Source organism: Lissotriton vulgaris, unplaced genomic scaffold, assembly GCF_964263255.1.
Source record: "Lissotriton vulgaris unplaced genomic scaffold, aLisVul1.2 SCAFFOLD_219, whole genome shotgun sequence".
In the NCBI taxonomy this organism is placed as follows: domain Eukaryota; kingdom Metazoa; phylum Chordata; class Amphibia; order Caudata; family Salamandridae; genus Lissotriton; species Lissotriton vulgaris.
The window spans coordinates 1,852,237-1,871,930 of record NW_028246735.1 but is presented as its reverse complement, the minus strand read 5'-3'; the positions used below and the strand labels follow the sequence as shown (position 1 = coordinate 1,871,930).

Genomic DNA, 19,694 nt, shown 5'->3' with positions numbered 1-19,694 from the left:
GGGGACTTATGGTTTTGTATAAAGGAAACAAAGTTCAGCGAATAGTCCCTGTAGAGCAAAATATAGTTCACAACTTCAACAAAAGTAAATGATGCACGACAGGAGCTAACAATCTACAGACAAGTTGTTAAACATACGTACTCTATCTTAACTAGATGCGTCCTTGTCCTCACCCTTGTTTCAATGCAATTTCACATACCTTTTTCCTTCTGAAGAGTGTCTGAAAAAGGAAGACAAATGTTTTACTTGGGCAGATTAAATACTCCATTGTTAATAATGTAAAAGGCAAACTTTCAAGAGTTGTTCCATGCTTATGGCAACTGTGGTCATGTGAAATTCTCACAATTCAAATTATTCACAAACATTACTGGCATGATGTTAAAAATGATGAAATTGAAAATGCCCACCACAATGAGCATTCGACAGTCAGGATTGAACAGAACAGATGAATCTGCATTTTGAACACTACAAGAGCTATAATCATGTGCACCATTTTAGAGGCTGTGTAAAACCTTTGTGTCTGTGTGCACATTTAGCTTACATGATGCCTTCATAATGTGATGCAGAAAAGATATTTTTAAATAATGCCACATATTACTACTTTAAATCATAACAATGAGACCATCCCTTTATCATAGATCTGTCTCTGCCTCATTCTTCTATTTGCTTCTTATGTATGCCATAACCATAGATAATGCTTATGTCCACCCACATCGGCAGCAATAAGGTATAACTTGTGGCCCAAGCCTATATTGCTCAGATGTGTGTTGTGAAATCCTGGAATGTTTTAGATGCTTGTCAATGAAGAAAATTAAATGAATGCTGTTCAGCCACCTACCCTTGTACGAATCCAACACTTAGGGGTCGATTACCATGGCGGTGATTCACCGTCGCGGCACAGAAAACACCCACCGCCAGATTATGATGGCGGTGGGATCAGCGTCGGACAGCAGGTCCATCCGCCACTGATCCGCGGGGTGTGGACCGCAATATGGTGCCGGTGTCTGCAAGACACCGCCAGCCACATTACGATGGGTGCGGAAACATGCTTTTCCGCTGTGGAAAAGCATGTGGTCCTTTGCTTCTGGGGCCCCTTGCGGGCCCCCAGGGTGTTGGGGGGTGGGGGGGTGCACATGGGGGGTACCTATGGTACCCCCCTGCAGTTGCATGCACAATGCAGCAGGCCCCGCGCGGTGCCTGCCGCTTTGTGCATGCAAATGCACAGCATGCACTTTTAACTTTGCGGCGGGTGCTGCTTAAAGCAGCACCCACCGCAATGTTAAATATAAGGGATGTGACCGCCAGGGCGGCGGTCACATCCTAATTGCAATCGAGGGAATGCCGCTGCCCCTGCGGACGGTCCCTCCACCTCGGGGGTGGCGGATGGACGCAGGTCCGTCCTCCATCATAATCGACCCCTAAGTTGGTATTATGCTTACTTGAACTGAAAAGAAATGCTAAAATTAAAGTCAGGATAACAATGCAAATCCTCAGCTACTCTGTATCAGGGTAGCTTATAAACACAGCAGCATTATCTAATACTGAAAGGAAGAAATCCAATTGGGGTTTCTGATTAAGCCATTCTCGAAACGGGGGGAGTAACAAATCTTTACAATATCTGATATTTTCAGGGATACAGTCAAACTCTAACCCCTCTTTCTTTGATGAGTAACACACTCAAAAACACTAAAAAACACTAAAAAACAGGACATGTGTTTAAAAATATTTATTTTAAACTTATAACATAAACTCTGAAGGTTAACAACAAAGACTGTTAAAATAAATGTAGTATGTACTGTCATGGTGAGATGAAACAGCAGGGAAAAATTTGATGTGGAGTCCCTATTATCCTAACTCCCTCTTGTACTTTTGAGGTCATATGCTAAATTTGCTGGAGCAGTAAATAGAGAGTCTCTTCTTGAGTTTCAAAGATGGTTCACACAACATGTGTTTGTTATGGAATAGCAAGTTAGCTATTTCCTTTCACAGTCTAGCAGCTTGTGCGAGGTTAGAACTTAAACAGTGACCAGATGAACGCCACTTCTCCCCACTAAGACCTCCAATGGAGGTTTGTGCTGAAATCCGGCATTACTTTTGCTTTGAAAGCCAATAGATGAATTTGAAATATTCATGATCTCATAGATATGGTCATAAAAGACTCTACAAACCTTGACCAATAAAAATGCAACATAACAGTTTCTAATTAACCCCTTGCATGCGGGGCGTGTTCCCCGCCTGTGCTGACTCCGCCTTGCGCAGGCGGAGTCATGACGGAACGGTTCCGTCATCAGCACAGCTCAACCTATGCTGATGACGGAACCGTTCTGTCATCAGCACGCAAGGGGTTAAGTTAGTATTGATGGAGCAAGGTATTGTATGAAAGACTTGCTTGGACGCAATCCTCTCAAATAATGTGTAACACTATAATCAACCTGTTTGCAAATACTAATATTGCATTACACACATTATACTGTATCTAGGGGAAGCTTGACTATGTGTATTACCAACCAGTTACCCAACTGCCACTAAAATGGCTGCCAAAAACGCAGGATTCTTACTGTGTCTGCGTCTACAGCATCTACGTAGTATGATGCTTTCTATGCTTGGGGGAAAAACTTTGCAGCTGTAAAATAGCTCTCAAAATGGCCTCTTGAAACTCACATGTTAATGCTCATACTATACTTGAACTGAACCTTGAAAGTTTTAATAAATTGCTAATGCGAAAGATATATAAAAGTAAATGGGATTAGAGTTGAGATAAGTGGTATACAGTGAATTTTTTTTTTTTTGTATTTTAACATGTCTTTTTCTGACTTTATTATTAGTTCGTATTTGTCCCTTGGAGGGTGACTGAAATCCCATATACCCCACCTGACGTATGCGCATGCGTATCCAAACCCCCCCCAGAACTATGAAGACACCGTTGAAACTCAGCCAAAGTCGCACATGCAAGAATCTCCTGTGAACATTAACTCTTGACTCGAGAGGGGAAGGAGAAATATAAAATTTGATTACAATGTATTGATCAAAATTTGAAATGCGGGTGGGAAATAAAGCTTGGGAAAGTGAATTAAGGGGCGGGAATATTAAACAAAGGATTAAAGAGAAAGCATTACATTTAGTATGGTGTGATGACCTCTTCCCTTGTCTGGCCCAATCAGAAGTAGGGGTTTTCACGATATGGAAACATTTGGGGGTGGAACATACAGATAGAATAGTATAACAGAGGTTGTTTAGACACACAGATGACAGTGATGCTGCAGATGACACAGACCCTACAAGAGCATGCCAGGATACTGCCCGTGAGCTGATCGCAGAATCCAATCATCTAGAAGGGGATTGCGGAAGAAAATCGAGAAGGCACATACAAGAAAGGGCCTGCGGAAGAGAATTGAGGAGAGTAGTGCCAGAGAGGGGTGTGATGCTCGCGTTTCATCTAGAAGAGGTCACCTATCCTGTCCTGAAACTGTCCTGATCCTTTGGTTCCTGACTTGTCCTGGGGTCCTTATCCAGCTCCTTGGCCAGGGGTTGGTCCTCACACCATTCTAGGTAACAATAATTCTGTGTAGTATGTCCTTGTACTGCTCTCTGTTTCTCCCGTCTGACATCGCCATCGCCATCCCGGATGGATACAAGATCACCCAGAGGGACCACGTCAACCAGACAGGAGGATGCATCGCCATCGTCCACAAAAACACCATCCGCATCACGACCAGCTCCGACGACACCCTCACAGCCGCCGAACACCTGCACTTCCAGATACACACCTACCCCAAGACCACCCTCAGAGGCACCCTCATCTACAGACCCCCGGAACCACGCACATAATTCAGCGAAGACATCGCTGATTTCATCAGCCCGCACGCCCCCTCCCCTCCGCTGACTACATCCTCCTCGGGGACCTCAACTTCCACCTGGAGAACAACAACGACCGCAACACCACCACCCTGCTGGACAACCTCACCAACCTCGGACTCAAGCAACTGGTGACCACCACCACCCACTACGCCGGCCACATGCTTGACCCCATCTTCTCCTCCAGCAAGGACATCGCCACGCCACCGGACTCCACTGGACGGACCACAGCTGCGTCCACTTCAGCTTCAGAAGGACCACGATCCACCACCGCCCACAACAGGTCCCCCGCAGATGCTGGAACAAGATCACAGCTGACCAGCTCGCCACATCCCTGAGCCAGAATCCTCCCGCCAGCTCAACGAACCCCAACCAAGCCGCCAACAACCTCACGAGGTGGATCAGCAACAGCGCAGACGACCTCGCCCCACTGAAGACCCCCCCCGCCAGACCCGGCACCAAGAAAGCATCATGGTTTACCGACGAATTCAAGAGCTCCAAGAAGAACTGCCGAGCCCTCGAGAAAGCCTGGCGCAGAGACCCAACTACAGACAACATGACCACCCTCAAGCTCGCCACTCAAAAACACCAACAGCTGATCCACACCACCAAGAAAACTGCATTCAAGGTACGACTTGACAACAACGCCCACAACAGCAAGGAACTCTTCAACATCGTCAAAGAGCTCTCGAACCCTATCGCCGGAGACAACAACATCACCCCATCGCAAGAACTCTGCAACTCGCTCGCCTCGTTCTTCCACAACAAGATCGCAGACATACACAACAGTTTCAGCACACAGCCGACGCACCCTACGACCGCAACAACGCCCCCCTCCACCACCATCCGCGCCTGGACCCCGGTCAACACCGAAGACACCATCCTCACGATGAACTCCATCCACTCCGGATCTCCAACCAACCCCTGCCCTCACCACGTCTTCAACAAGGCCGACTCCGTCATCGCACCTCTCCTGCGGGACATCATCAACGCCTCCTTCGACACCGCCACCTTCCCAGAGAGCTGGAAGCACCCCGAACTCAGCGCCCTACTGAAGAAACCATCAGCGGACCCCACCGAACTCAAAAACTACCGACCCATCTCGCTCCTCCCCTTCCCTGCCAAAGTCATTGAGAAGACCGTCAACAGACAGCTGGCCGCCTTCCTCGAGAAGAATGGATCCCTCGACCACTCACAGTCTGGCTTCCGGGCCAACCACAGGACTGAGACCGCCCTCATCGCAGCCACCGACGACATCAGATCCCTGCTCGACAACGGAGAAACAGCGGCCCTCATCCTCCTGGACCTCTCCGCGGCGTTCGACACGGTCTGCCACCGCACCCTAGTACAACGCCTCAGCAAAATCGGGATCCAAGAGAAGGTACTGGAGTGGATCATCTCCTTCCTCGCCGGAAGAACCCAGAGAGTCCTCCTCCCCCCGTTCAGATCCGAGGCCACCGAAGTCATCTGCGGCGTACCCCAAGGGTCATCACTCAGCCCCACGCTGTTCAACATCTACATGAGCCCCCTTGTGGCCATCGCACACCAGCACAACCTCAACATCATCTCCTACGCCAGCGACACCCAACTGATCCTCTTCCTCACCAACGACCCCGCCACCGCCAGAACCAACCTACACGAAGGGATGAAAGACGTAGCCGAGTGGATGATGAACAGCCGCCTGAAACTGAACTCAGATAAGATGGAAGTCCTCATCCTGGGATCTTCGCCCTCCGCCTGGGACGACTCCTGGTGGCCCCCTGCCCTGGGCAGCGCACCCAAACCGACAGACCACGCACGCAACCTGGGCTTCATCCTGGACTCCTCCCTCTCCATGACCAGACAAGTCAACGCCGTCTCCTCGTCATGCTTCAACATCCTCTGCATGGTACGTAAGATCTTCCGGTGGATCCCCACCGAAACCAGGAAGACGGTCACCCAGGCCCTCGTCACCAGCCGTCTGGACTACGGCAACTCCCTCTATGCCGGAACCACAGCCAAACTTCAGAAGAGACTCCAATGCATCCAGAACGCCTCAGCACGCCTCATCCTGGACATCCCCCGACACAGCCACATCTCCGAACACCTGAGAAACCTGCACTGGCTCCCCGTCAGCAAGAGAATCACGTTCCGACTCCTCACCCACGCACACAAAGCTCTCCACAACCAAGGCCCAAGATACCTCAACGACCGCCTGACCTTCTACACTCCCACCCGCCAGCTACGATCGACCAGCCACGCCCTCGCCGCCGTCCCCCGCATCCGAAGAGTCACAACGGGAGGAAGATCCTTCTCCTACCTGGCTGCCAAGACGTGGAACTCCCTCCCCATCTACCTCCGCCTGACCCAAGACACCTCTCCTTCAGGAAGCAACTCAAGACCTGGCTGTTCGAGCGGTAGCGGACCCCCTTCCCCCAGCGCCTTGAGACCCTACGGGTGAGTAGCGCGCTATACAAATTCTATGATTGATCCCTCTTCAGGTACTGTCATCACAAGAATTCTAACTGTGACTGATATTGAGCTACTTTGATTTACTACCTGATGAAAATGGTGTATTAACATGTATTTGATGTTTGACTCACAAAATTATTGATCAGATAAACTTTCAAAACTCTCTTGAGTCTGTGGTCATTTGAAGGATAAACTTAATGTTATTTCTACCTATTCTACTACTAATTAGATCTATTGACCAGAGGAAAATTGTACCCAAATGAGATAGGGTTGGTAAGAATTGGTAAAGGTGAATACATCACGCAGGAGTATCAAAATCGATCCCAGCTGTAAATTATTAGCCTATTTGTATGAATGTTTATGGGCCCAGGTGAGTATATGGTTTGTAAGTAATCCAAGTTGGTAACCCGCTGGAGCAGTTTTCCTGGTAGCAGATGATGGCTATGAATTTTAGTTAGTTAGGTAGAAAATTATTGAGAATTGAATTATTGATTTATGTTTTAACCAAACCTGTATGTACTGTTTCATGTTGTCTAGAAATTTCCGGGAATATTGAATAGCGGGTGGTGAATGGAAGCCACACTGCAGTGAGGTTACTTGTCATGATTCAGAAGATGCTGAAAAGTTATGCAGAACTAAACGCACTGATTTAGGGATTATTTTTCTTTCATTTGAAAGTGAGAATAATTGTAGCAAAAGAGTTCGCTGGTGAAACTTTGGTCTTATGTCACCTAGAAAGGGTAATACTGAAGGAATAATAGGCTCGTTGATGCTTGTGTGAAAGGTAAGCGGAAAGGTTTTACTCGTAATGTGTGTAGAGTAAGCGGAAGGGTTTACTAACAGCAAAAGAAATTGACTAGTCTATGAATTTAGAGAATCTGACAAAGTAGCAAATGTTTCTATGTTGTTAATTAATGAAAAGTATATGAAATTTTGTGAGAAAGTAAATTTTCACATTACCTTGTAAAGGATGGGTCAGTTGCGGGTGCTACACTGACGCCACAGAGAGCCGCGCTGGGATTGGTTAGGACAGCGGGCATGTAACTGATGCAAAATTGTAATGGAGGGGTCAGTAGTAAGGAGTGATATTGACATCACAAAAAAGCTGCACAAGTATTGGTTAAGTGAATACGCAAGACAAAAGCTGATTGGTCATAAAAATAGAAAACGCACCGGTATAGAAAACACATAAGAGTAAAAGGGAGCACCTGATTGGTAATAAACATAGAATCGCCAAGAATAATATTTGATAGTGGAATTTCTATGTACGATCCGGCATTAATAGGGACTCGTCCAGATAGAAGGCTTATAGGTTTTCTTATGAACAGTATCGTAACCAGAATTCACACGCAATGTACAGGAGAAAACAAAAAATGTCATCTATGCAGAAAATTTAAATTTATTTTAAAAAGGAGAAACCCATTAAGACTAGAGAACAAATTCTTATCCCTCCCTAAAAAAAAACCCAAATAATACACGATGATGGAGAGAGGCTGTCATACCTGTGTATGGTTAGAAAATTGGATAGAATATACAGAAGATGATGGAGTGTTAGCGTTCCCTGACTTTGGAACCTTTAATGGGAGAATTCTACATAATCTACGAACTCGAATGAATGAATTAGAACCCAGACCTAGATTGACTCAGTACGAAGCCTTAGAAGAATGGGAGACCGAAGCATTTGAGAGTGATAGATCATGAAGCAACAGAAGCCTCTGTAGATTTTATCCAAAATTTCCCAGTGAAACCCAAGATACTCAGATGAAACAGTGGAGATAAGCCATGGTGGCTGAATGATTATATCATGTACTAATGATAGAGGAACAGACTGGAGGTAAATGCACAGAGAAAACAAAACATTTAACCATGACAGATAGTGGAGAATCAGAAGATGATTATTTAGAAGATATTTTTAATGAAAAATCCTACATGAAACCACAATGGGGAGGGTACTTCATGAAAGAGAAAGGGAAGCGATAAATAAGAATAGAAGCAAAATAATACAGAAAATAACCCAGTTTAGTACATGCCCTGAAGCACTGACATTACCAGTGACTATAGGTCCTGTAGTCCCATTATATGGGAATAGGCTAAATTGTCCTAAAACTCGTCATGACTACTGTCATCATTGAACCTAGAAAAAAATATATAATAATTGATGACCCAGCCAGTGAATGTGAATCAGTAATTTCATTAATGGACTTACCGATAAGAGGGCAAAAAAATGACACACCCAGAAGAGTCACACCAGGGTGCTCGAAAGGAGTGCAAATTGAGACATCCACAGTGAAGAAAAGTGCCACAATAGTAACCCCAGAGGAAATAGAAAGATGGGAACAAGAAATAGATGAACCAAGACCCCAGCCAAAAAAACTAGACATTTTTAAATTAATAGTGGAAATGGAAGAGATGATAGCTGGGCATGTGGGATTCGAAAGGTTAAACACCTATAGTAAGGAAGAATTACTGTTCATATGCAGAGGCGTCAGCCGAAATACGAAAATATTTCATGAAACATTGACAAATTTGCCTCTAAAATGGGAATTAAAATAGGGAGATCTAAAGTGTTGCAGAAATAGAGCAGAATTTTCTGATACAGATTTGGAAAACATGTCTTGAAGAAAGTTACAGATTAAAGAATTATTGTCTTTCTTGAAAAAATGGGGAGATTTAGACAGATAGAAAAATAGGTGGACTAAGAAAAAGGAAGAAGCACAGGGAAATCGAACGACATCTGAATATATGATAAGAGAAACAGATAAGGTTGAGAGGCTGTGTCCAATGAGAGAGGTACCAGGAGGGGGATATGTACATGTCCCATGGACCCGACAGGATATTTTGTCTTTTACAAATGATTTTCCAAAGTTGAGAGAAAAACTGGTGGAGTGGTACAGGCAAGCCAAAAGGTTTGTGAAGGTTTTTAAGGTTTTGCTCAAAGACCTGGATGGTCTATTCGATATAATGGTACCTGCTGATTTGTGGACAGAATGTAAAATTTCCATAGATTGGCCCAATGATGAGTACCCGAGGGATTAAAAGACAGAAGCCCTGTCAGAAGAAGTAATGAAAAAATATCACCAGGTGATCTCTTTCCTGAAAGGGAAAATTCCCCCAAAAGAAATTGATTGGATAAATATAGACAGAACAACCCAGGAAAAAGGTGACTCGGTACATGCCTACTATGAGCGCCTTTTACAGGTGTTCAAACAGTACAATGGTTTTCAGAGCATTGGAGACAGGACAGGACACATTTCGTGTACCCGTTTGCGTCTGGGTCTGGGTTAAGGTTGGCTATATCTCATATTATTAAGCAGCGCATGCTGTGCTGGCAATCAAAACCCATAGATGAGATCCTCATGTACGCAAAGAACTGTGGAGATGAAATTGATAATAGACTAAAGACTTTAGAAGAAAAGGTAATGTGGGCCCAAGTAAAATTAGCAGAACAGCAAGAACTCCAGTTAAATAATCAGGCAGGAAACCAAGGAAAGGGGCAAGGCCAAGGTGAAATTAGTGGGGGTAAACCGAGAGTGCAATTGAGCGGAGAAGAGGCAAAGAAAAAGTTTCCATGTCAAGGTGCGGAAAATTGGGGCATTGGAAAAATGAGCGTTAAAACATACAGAATAATAATGGCCCAAATCAAAATTTAAATCCACAGATGCAGAATGTGGTGATAATGAGTCAACCGCAGCAGGTTGTAAATCTACAGAGCCAATTTTCACCTGCCCCTATGCCAAATTTTGTGAGTCAAGCCACGCACAGTGTGGGCACAGGATTTCACAAAGGTAGTGGTAAGAAAATTATTGTAACATCACAGTTTCTTTTGCAGGATTCATATTTTGACGGTGACACCCAATGACGGTGCCTAAGGGGGGAGGAAGGGGAGTACCTACTTGGTGCATCCCTACTGGTAGATCAGTCAGGTCCACATATTGAGGGTAAAGTAGAAGGAAATGACATCACCTTCTTGTTGGACACTGGTGCTACTCGTTCTACTGTGAGAACAGCAGACATCCCAAACTAACCCCTCTCAGGAGAAACGATCGAAGTAGTGGGCGTTTTTAATATTAAACAAATTAGGACCCCTATTACAAAACCAATGGAGGTACGAATTGGTAATTTTAAAGAAATGCACAAGTTTGTAGTATGTGACTCTAGTCCTGTAGATTTACTAGGAAGAGATTTACTGTGCAAAATGATTTGCGCGATATTCTGCACGCCGGACAGTGTTGCAATTCAGACCCCAGATGAAGACTGAGTCTACAAATTCATGTTAACCAAACAAGGAACAGAGGTAGATGAAATGTTTACCCTGATGACAAAAGATGAGTTACCAGATGAGGTCAAAGCAACCGTAAATCCTGACGTATGGGATTCTACAGGAAGAGAAGTCGGATTAATGGCAAATGTAGATCCTGTGAGAGTGACTGTGAAAGAAGGTGACATTTATCCAAATACTCCACAATACAAAATGAGTCCTGAATTTAAAGCAGGAGTTGCTCCACGGCATAGGCCCCGAATACCTCAACAACCACCTCACATTCTACACTCTAACACGCAAACTCCGCTCCGCCAGCCTCGCCTTCGCCACCGTCCCACGGATCCGCAGAACCACCGCCGGAGGAAGGTCATTCTCCTAACTGGCGGCCAAGACATGGAACCCTCTCCCCGCACACCTACGTCGACCCAGGACCACCTCACATTCAGGAAACACCTCAAGACCTGGCTTTTCGAGTAGTAGTGGCACCCCCCCCCCCCCAGCTCCTTGAGAACCTCACGGGTGAGTAGCGCACTCTACAAGTGTATTGATTGATTGAAAGTGAGCGACTGTCAGTGATATATTGAATATTATCACTCTGCTGAAGACTTTAAAATGTGTCAGATAGCTGTTTTTTGCCAGTTCTTTCTGCCTTTGAAATATATCTTATTCTGTTTGTAGAGGCTGTCTAGGGTTGTCTTCTGAAGGATGCAGGTCATGTTGAGTTGCCTTCCCTCCCATTGGCCAGGCTCTGGCAGCATCTGAGCTCCTTTCAGGCTCCCAGTCCCAGGGTGTGATGGAAAGGGGGTGTCTAACATCCCCCTCCCACAGCAGCTTTCTGCACTGGTGTTCCCTAGATGCTTCAAACAAAGCTTTCTCATTCAGTAAATAATCCGCAAAGCTTCTCTGAACCGGAAGAAAAGGCAAAGTTCACTGCTTCCCGGAGCAGATGTTCCTTTTGTAAATGTGACCTTACATGGTCTTCTTGAATAAGGTTGAGCCGTGTTTTCTTGTGCTCTCCTGGGGCCATGGGAACTGCCTGTTGTTGGGCAGGACGAAATGCCCGCCTGGCATCGAGCTGCAGAAATGGCATTTTTTAATGATGTGGTTTTAAGGGGAATCCATTATGTACTGAAAAGATGCTTAAAATCGGCACCTTATCGGCAGGGCACCTCTGTCGAGAAAGTAAAATGTATCTCGTCACTGCAGGAAATTGAGAGAGGGGATGTTTTTCTTTCTGTCGCCTTATGTTTACAAATCTGCTTTTTTGAGTTTTTTGACACAAATGGGGATTACAGTAAGTGTGTGGGAATCCAAGGCAGAGCTGACTGACACGCAGCCCACGACATATGATTGGCAGAACATGGGAATAAATAAATAAAACAAATACATTTACAGAAAATAAGAAAGGACACACTGGGATGAGAGCAGATGTGTCTAATGTCTCATTAAGAGATCAATAACAGTGCCAAGGTTATCATCGTGTCCGCCTTTGAAAAGGGCATGCAGTAAAGTGTGTGTGTAGGCCTGTCTAAATACCGGCGACGACTCCTAGAGGTGGAAAGGGACCACCAAAAAGACATCATCCGAGCCTCGCAGGGACCCAATGGAGAGGGTGGCTGGGACTGAGACTGGGTCAAAGAGAGGCCTCGCAGGGACCCCATGGAGAGGGTGGCTGGGGCTGAGACGGGGTCAGAGAGAGGCCTCGCAGGGACCCCATGGAGAGGGTGGCTGGGGCTGAGACGGGGTCAGAGAGAGGCCTCGCAGGGACCCCATGGGGAGGGTGGCTGGGACTGAGACTGGGTCAGAGAGAGGCCTCGCAGGGACCCCATGGAGAGGGTGGCTGGGGCTGAGACGGGGTCAGAGAGAGGCCTCGCAGGGACCCCATGGAGAGGGTGGCTGGGGCTGAGACGGGGTCAGAGAGAGGCCTCGCAGGGACCCCACGGAGAGGGTGGCTAGGACTGAGACGGGGTCAGAGAGAGGCCTCGCAGGGACCCCATGGAGAGGGTGGCTAGGACTGAGACGGGGTCAGAGAGAGGCCTCGCAGGGACCCCATGGAGAGGGTGGCTGGGACTGAGACGGGGTCAGAGAGAGGCCTCGCAGGGACCCCATGGAGAGGGTGGCTGGGGATGAGACTGGGTCAGAGAGAGGCCTCGCAGGGACCCCATGGAGAGGGTGGCTGGGGCTGAGACGGGGTCAGAGAGAGGCCTCGCAAGGACCCCATGGAGAGGGTGGCTGGGACTGAGACGGGGTCAGAGAGAGGCCTCGCAGGGACCCCATGGAGAGGGTGGCTAGGACTGAGACGGGGTCAGAGAGAGGCCTCGCAGGGACCCCATGGAGAGGGTGGCTGGGGCTGAGACTGGGTCAGAGAGAGGCCTCGCAGGGACCCCATGGAGAGGGTGGCTGGGACTGAGACGGGGTCAGAGAGAGGCCTCGCAGGGACCCCATGGAGAGGGTGGCTAGGACTGAGACGGGGTCAGAGAGAGGCCTCGCAGGGACCCCATGGAGAGGGTGGCTGGGGCTGAGACTGGGTCAGAGAGAGGCCTCGCAGGGACCCCATGGAGAGGGTGGCTGGGGCTGAGACGGGGTCAGAGAGAGGTCTCGCAGGGACCCCATGGAGAGGGTGGCTGGGGCTGAGACGGGGTCAGAGAGAGGTCTCACAGGGACCCCATGGAGAGGGGGCTGGGACTGAGACGGGGTCAGAGAGAGGCCTCGCAGGGACCCCATGGAGAGGGGGGCTGGGACTCAGACTGGGTCAGAGAGAGGCCTCGCAGGGACCCCATGGAGAGGGTGGCTGGGGCTGAGACGGGGTCAGAGAGAGGCCTCGCAGGGACCCCATGGAGAGGGTGGCTGGGACTGAGACGGGGTCAGAGAGAGGCCTCGCAGGGACCCCATGGGGAGGGTGGCTGGGACTGAGACTGGGTCAGAGAGAGGCCTCGCAGGGACCCCATGGGGAGGGTGGCTGGGACTGAGACTGGGTCAGAGAGAGGCCTCGCAGGGACCCCATGGAGAGGGTGGCTGGGACTGAGAATGGGTCAGAGAGAGGCCTCGCAGGGACCCCATGGAGAGGGTGGCTGGGGCTGAGACGGGGTCAGAGAGAGGCCTCGCAGGGACCCCATGGGGAGGGTGGCTGGGACTGAGACTGGGTCAGAGAGAGGCCTCGCAGGGACCCCATGGAGAGGGTGGCTGGGACTGAGACTGGGTCAGAGAGAGGCCTCGCAGGACCCCACGGAGAGGGTGGCTAGGACTGAGACGGGGTCAGAGAGAGGCCTCGCAGGGACCCCATGGAGAGGGTGGCTGGGACTGAGACTGGGTCAGAGAGAGGCCTCGCAAGGACCCCATGGAGAGGGTGGCTGGGACTGAGACTGGGTCAGAGAGAGGCCTCGCAGGGACCCCACGGAGAGGGTGGCTGGGGCTGAGACGGGGTCAGAGAGAGGCCTCGCAGGGACCCCATGGGGAGGGTGGCTGGGACTGAGACTGGGTCAGAGAGAGGCCTCGCAGGGACCCCATGGAGAGGGTGGCTGGGGCTGAGACTGGGTCAGAGAGAGGCCTCGCAGGGACCCCATGGAGAGGGGGGCTGGGGCTGAGACGGGGTCAGAGAGAGGCCTCGCAGGGACCCCATGGAGAGGGTGGCTGGGGCTGAGACGGGGTCAGAGAGAGGCCTCGCAGGGACCCCATGGAGAGGGTGGCTGGGGCTGAGACTGGGTCAGAGAGAGGCCTCGCAGGGACCCCATGGAGAGGGTGGCTGGGACTGAGACGGGGTCAGAGAGAGGCCTCGCAGGGACCCCATGGAGAGGGTGGCTGGGACTGAGACTGGGTCAGAGAGAGGCCTCGCAGGGACCCCATGGAGAGGGTGGCTGGGGCTGAGACGGTGTCAGAGAGAGGCCTCGCAGGGACCCCACGGAGAGGGTGGCTAGGACTGAGACGGGGTCAGAGAGAGGCCTCGCAGGGACCCCATGGAGAGGGTGGCTGGGGCTGAGACTGGGTCAGAGAGAGGCCTCGCAGGGACCACATGGAGAGGGTGGCTGGGACTGAGACTGGGCCAGAGAGAGGCCTCGCAGGGACCCCATGGAGAGGGTGGCTGGGGCTGAGACGGGGTCAGAGAGAGGCCTCGCAGGGACCCCATGGAGAGGGTGGCTGGGACTCAGACTGGGTCAGAGAGAGGCCTCGCAGGGACCCCATGGAGAGGGGGGCTGGGGCTGAGACAGGGTCAGAGAGAGGCCTCGCAGGGACCCCATGGAGAGGGGGGCTGGGACTGAGACTGATTCAGAGAGAGGCCTCGCAGGGACCCCATGGAGAGGGTGGCTGGGACTGAGACGGGGTCAGGGAGAGGCCTCACAGGGACCCCATGGAGAGGGTGGCTGGGGCTGAGACTGGGTCAGAGAGGCCTCGCAGGGACCCCATGGAGAGGGTGGCTGGGACTGAGACTGGGTCAGAGAGAGGCCTCGCAGGGACCCCATGGAGAGGGTGGCTGGGGCTGAGACGGGGTCAGAGAGAGGCCTCGCAGGGACCCCATGGAGAGGGTGGCTGGGGCTGAGACAGGGTCAGAGAGAGGCCTCGCAGGGACCCCATGGAGAGGGTGGCTGGGACTGAGACGGGGTCAGAGAGAGGCCTCACAGGGACCCCATGGAGAGGGTGGCTGGGGCTGAGACGGGGTCAGAGAGAGGCCTCGCAGGGACCCCATGGAGAGGGTGGCTGGGACTGAGACGGGGTCAGAGAGAGGCCTCGCAGGGACCCCATGGAGAGGGTGGCTGGGGCTGAGACGGGGTCAGAGAGAGGCCTCGCAGGGACCCCATGGAGAGGGTGGTTGGGACTGAGACGGGGTCAGAGAGAGGCCTCGCAGGGACCCCATGGAGAGGGTGGCTGGGACTGAGACGGGGTCAGAGAGAGGCCTCACAGGGACCCCATGGAGAGGGTGGCTGGGACTCAGACTGGGTCAGAGAGAGGCCTCGCAGGGACCCCATGGAGAGGGTGGCTGGGACTGAGACGGGGTCAGAGAGAGGCCTCGCAGGGACCCCATGGAGAGGGTGGCTGGGACTGAGACGGGGTCAGAGAGAGGCCTCACAGGGACCCCATGGAGAGGGTGGCTGGGACTCAGACTGGGTCAGAGAGAGGCCTCGCAGGGACCCCATGGAGAGGGTGGCTGGGACTGAGACGGGGTCAGAGAGAGGCCTCGCAGGGACCCCATGGAGAGGGTGGCTGGGGCTGAGACTGGGTCAGAGAGAGGCCTCGCAGGGACCCCATGGAGAGGGTGGCTGGGGCTGAGACGGGGTCAGAGAGAGGCCTCGCAGGGACCCCATGGAGAGGGTGGCTGGGGCTCAGACTGGGTCAGAGAGAGGCCTCGCAGGGACCCCATGGAGAGGGTGGCTGGGGCTGAGACTGGGTCAGAGAGAGGCCTCGCAGGGACCCCATGGAGAGGGGGGCTGGGGCTGAGACGGGGTCAGAGAGAGGCCTCGCAGGGACCCCATGGAGAGGGTGGTTGGGACTGAGACGGGGTCAGAGAGAGGCCTCGCAGGGACCCCATGGAGAGGGTGGCTGGGACTGAGACTGGGCCAGAGAGAGGCCTCGCAGGGACCCCATGGAGAGGGTGGCTGGGGCTGAGACGGGGTCAGAGAGAGGCCTCGCAGGGACCCCATGGAGAGGGTGGCTGGGACTCAGACTGGGTCAGAGAGAGGCCTCGCAGGGACCCCATGGAGAGGGGGGCTGGGGCTGAGACAGGGTCAGAGAGAGGCCTCGCAGGGACCCCATGGAGAGGGGGGCTGGGACTGAGACTGATTCAGAGAGAGGCCTCGCAGGGACCCCATGGAGAGGGTGGCTGGGACTGAGACGGGGTCAGGGAGAGGCCTCACAGGGACCCCATGGAGAGGGTGGCTGGGGCTGAGACTGGGTCAGAGAGGCCTCGCAGGGACCCCATGGAGAGGGTGGCTGGGACTCAGACTGGGTCAGAGAGAGCCCTCACAGGGACCCCATGGAGAGGGTGGCTGGGACTGAGACGGGGTCAGAGAGAGGCCTCGCAGGGACCCCATGGAGAGGGTGGCTGGGGCTGAGACGGGGTCAGAGAGAGGCCTCGCAGGGACCCCATGGAGAGGGTGGCTGGGGCTCAGACTGGGTCAGAGAGAGGCCTCGCAGGGACCCCATGGAGAGGGTGGCTGGGGCTCAGACTGGGTCAGAGAGAGGCCTCGCAGGGACCCCATGGAGAGGGTGGCTGGGGCTGAGACTGGGTCAGAGAGAGGCCTCGCAGGGACCCCATGGAGAGGGGGGCTGGGACTGAGACGGGGTCAGAGAGAGGCCTCGCAGAGACCCCATGGAGAGGGTGGCTGGGACTGAGACGGGGTCAGAGAGAGGCCTCGCAGGGACCCCATGGAGAGGGTGGCTGGGACTGAGACTGGGTCAGAGAGAGGCCTCGCAGAGACCCCATGGAGAGGGTGGCTGGGGCTGAGACGGGGTCAGAGAGAGGCCTCACAGGGACCCCATGGAGAGGGTGGCTGGGGCTGAGACTGGGTCAGAGAGAGGCCTCGCAGGGACCCCATGGAGAGGGTGGCTGGGGCTGAGACTGGGTCAGAGAGAGGCCTCGCAGGGACCCCATGGAGAGGGGGGCTGGGACTGAGACTGGGCCAGAGAGAGGCCTCGCAGGGACCCCATGGAGAGGGTGGCTGGGACTGAGACTGGGCCAGAGAGAGGCCTCGCAGGGACCCCATGGAGAGGGTGGCTGGGACTGAGACGGGGTCAGAGAGAGGCCTCGCAGGGACCCCATGGAGAGGGTGGCTGGGACTGAGACTGGGCCAGAGAGAGGCCTCGCAGGGACCCCATGGAGAGGGTGGCTGGGACTGAGACGGGGTCAGAGAGAGGCCTCGCAGAGACCCCATGGAGAGGGTGGCTGGGGCTGAGACTGGGTCAGAGAGAGGCCTCGCAGGGACCCCATGGAGAGGGTGGCTGGGGATGAGACGGGGTCAGAGAGAGGCCTCGCAGGGACCCCATGGAGAGGGTGGCTGGGACTGAGACTGGGTCAGAGAGAGGCCTCGCAGAGACCCCATGGAGAGGGTGGCTGGGGCTGAGACGGGGTCAGAGAGAGGCCTCACAGGGACCCCATGGAGAGGGTGGCTGGGACTGAGACGGGGTCAGAGAGAGGCCTCGCAGAGACCCCATGGAGAGGGTGGCTGGGGCTGAGACGGGGTCAGAGAGAGGCCTCGCAGGGACCCCATGGAGAGGGTGGCTGGGGCTGAGACGGGGTCAGAGAGAGGCCTCGCAGGGACCCCATGGAGAGGGTGGCTGGGGCTGAGACGGGGTCAGAGAGAGGCCTCGCAGGGACCCCATGGAGAGGGTGGCTGGGACTGAGACTGGGTCAGAGAGAGGCCTCGCAGGGACCCCACGGAGAGGGTGGCTGGGACTCAGACGGGGTCAGAGAGAGGCCTCGCAGGGACCCCATGGAGAGGGTGGCTGGGGATGAGACTGGGTCAGAGAGAGGCCTCGCAGGGACCCCATGGAGAGGGTGGCTGGGACTCAGACTGGGTCAGAGAGAGGCCTCGCAGGGACCCCACGGAGAGGGTGGCTGGGACTGAGACGGGGTCAGAGAGAGGCCTCGCAGGGACCCCATGGAGAGGGTGGCTGGGACTGAGACTGGGTCAGGGAGAGGCCTCGCAGGGACCCCATGGAGAGGGTGGCTGGGACTCAGACTGGGTCAGAGAGAGGCCTCGCAGGGACCCCACGGAGAGGGTGGCTGGGACTGAGACGGGGTCAGAGAGAGGCCTCGCAGGGACCCCACGGAGAGGGTGGCTGGGACTGAGACGGGGTCAGAGAGAGGCCTCGCAGGGACCCCATGGAGAGGGTGGCTGGGGCTGAGACGGGGTCAGAGAGAGGCCTCGCAGGGACCCCATGGAGAGGGTGGCTGGGACTGAGACGGGGTCAGAGAGAGGCCTCGCAGGGACCCCACGGAGAGGGTGGCTGGGACTGAGACGGGGTCAGAGAGAGGCCTCGCAGGGACCCCATGGAGAGGGTGGCTGGGGCTGAGACGGGGTCAGAGAGAGGCCTCGCAGGGACCCCATGGAGAGGGTGGCTGGGACTGAGACGGGGTCAGAGAGAGGCCTCGCAGGGACCCCACGGAGAGGGTGGCTGGGACTGAGACGGGGTCAGAGAGAGGCCTCGCAGGGACCCCATGGAGAGGGTGGCTGGGGCTGAGACGGGGTCAGAGAGAGGCCTCGCAGGGACCCCATGGAGAGGGTGGCTGGGACTGAGACTGGGTCAGGGAGAGGCCTCGCAGGGACCCCATGGAGAGGGTGGCTGGGACTCAGACTGGGTCAGAGAGAGGCCTCGCAGGGACCCCACGGAGAGGGTGGCTGGGACTGAGACGGGGTCAGAGAGAGGCCTCGCAGGGACCCCATGGAGAGGGTGGCTGGGACTGAGACGGGGTCAGAGAGAGGCCTCGCAGGGACCCCATGGAGAGGGTGGCTGGGGCTGAGACGGGGTCAGAGAGAGGCCTCGCAGGGACCCCATGGAGAGGGTGGCTGGGACTGAGAATGGGTCAGAGAGAGGAGTGTGGCAATGCAGCATCTAGCCAGCTGGAGGATCACTTCCTGGTACCGTGGGGTGTTTCCAGCTCTGCACTGAGTCGTGTAGCAAACAAAAACAAACAAAGGACTACGGAATGACGCACCGGAGCTGACACCGAAAACAGAAACAAAGGACTATAAAATGATGCACACAGATAAAAAGCGGAAGAAATGAAAGTGAACAGCGCACCTGCGAAGGGATGGCCGACCAGGAGGAACCATTCTCCTGTAGTGAAGGTCCAACCGACAGAACAATGAGTGAAATCACCTGGGCGTCAACCAGACACGCAAAGGAGAGACAAGTACAACAAATGCACCAGTAAGAAGGCAGCATTTCTGAATGGCCCAGCAGTGAGCAAATGGCAATACTGGGTGTGCCAACAACCTACAGAAGAGATTACAACAGGTCCTGCAGACAGTGCAAGTGCTGCCTTAGGTTTGACCTAAAGATAGCTCTTGGTTTTTAAACAAAGAAACTCTGGAAGGATTCTTCCTACAAATATCTAGGGGTCAATACACAGCTCATGTGAAAGGTCAAAAGAGCACTGCCCACAATCAGATTTTTGCTTTTCAAAGTTCAGTAC

The 19,694-nt window shown here is 53.3% G+C and overlaps 1 protein-coding gene across 12 annotated transcripts in view; it reads right to left on the bottom strand.

Moving 5' to 3' along the window:
* LOC147665765 (butyrophilin subfamily 1 member A1-like) overlaps positions 1-19,694 on the bottom strand; it is a 523,821-nt gene that overhangs the window by 308,082 nt on the left and 196,045 nt on the right. For 11 of the 12 annotated variants that reach the window (XM_086949524.1, XM_086949523.1, XM_086949526.1 and 8 more), the window contains one exon: positions 200-220. The exons of the other annotated variant lie outside the window; for it this stretch is intronic. In XM_086949524.1, coding sequence (XP_086805650.1) covers positions 200-220 — 21 coding nt within the window. The remainder of the gene's footprint in view (positions 1-199; positions 221-19,694) is intronic. 12 annotated transcript variants of the gene reach the window in all.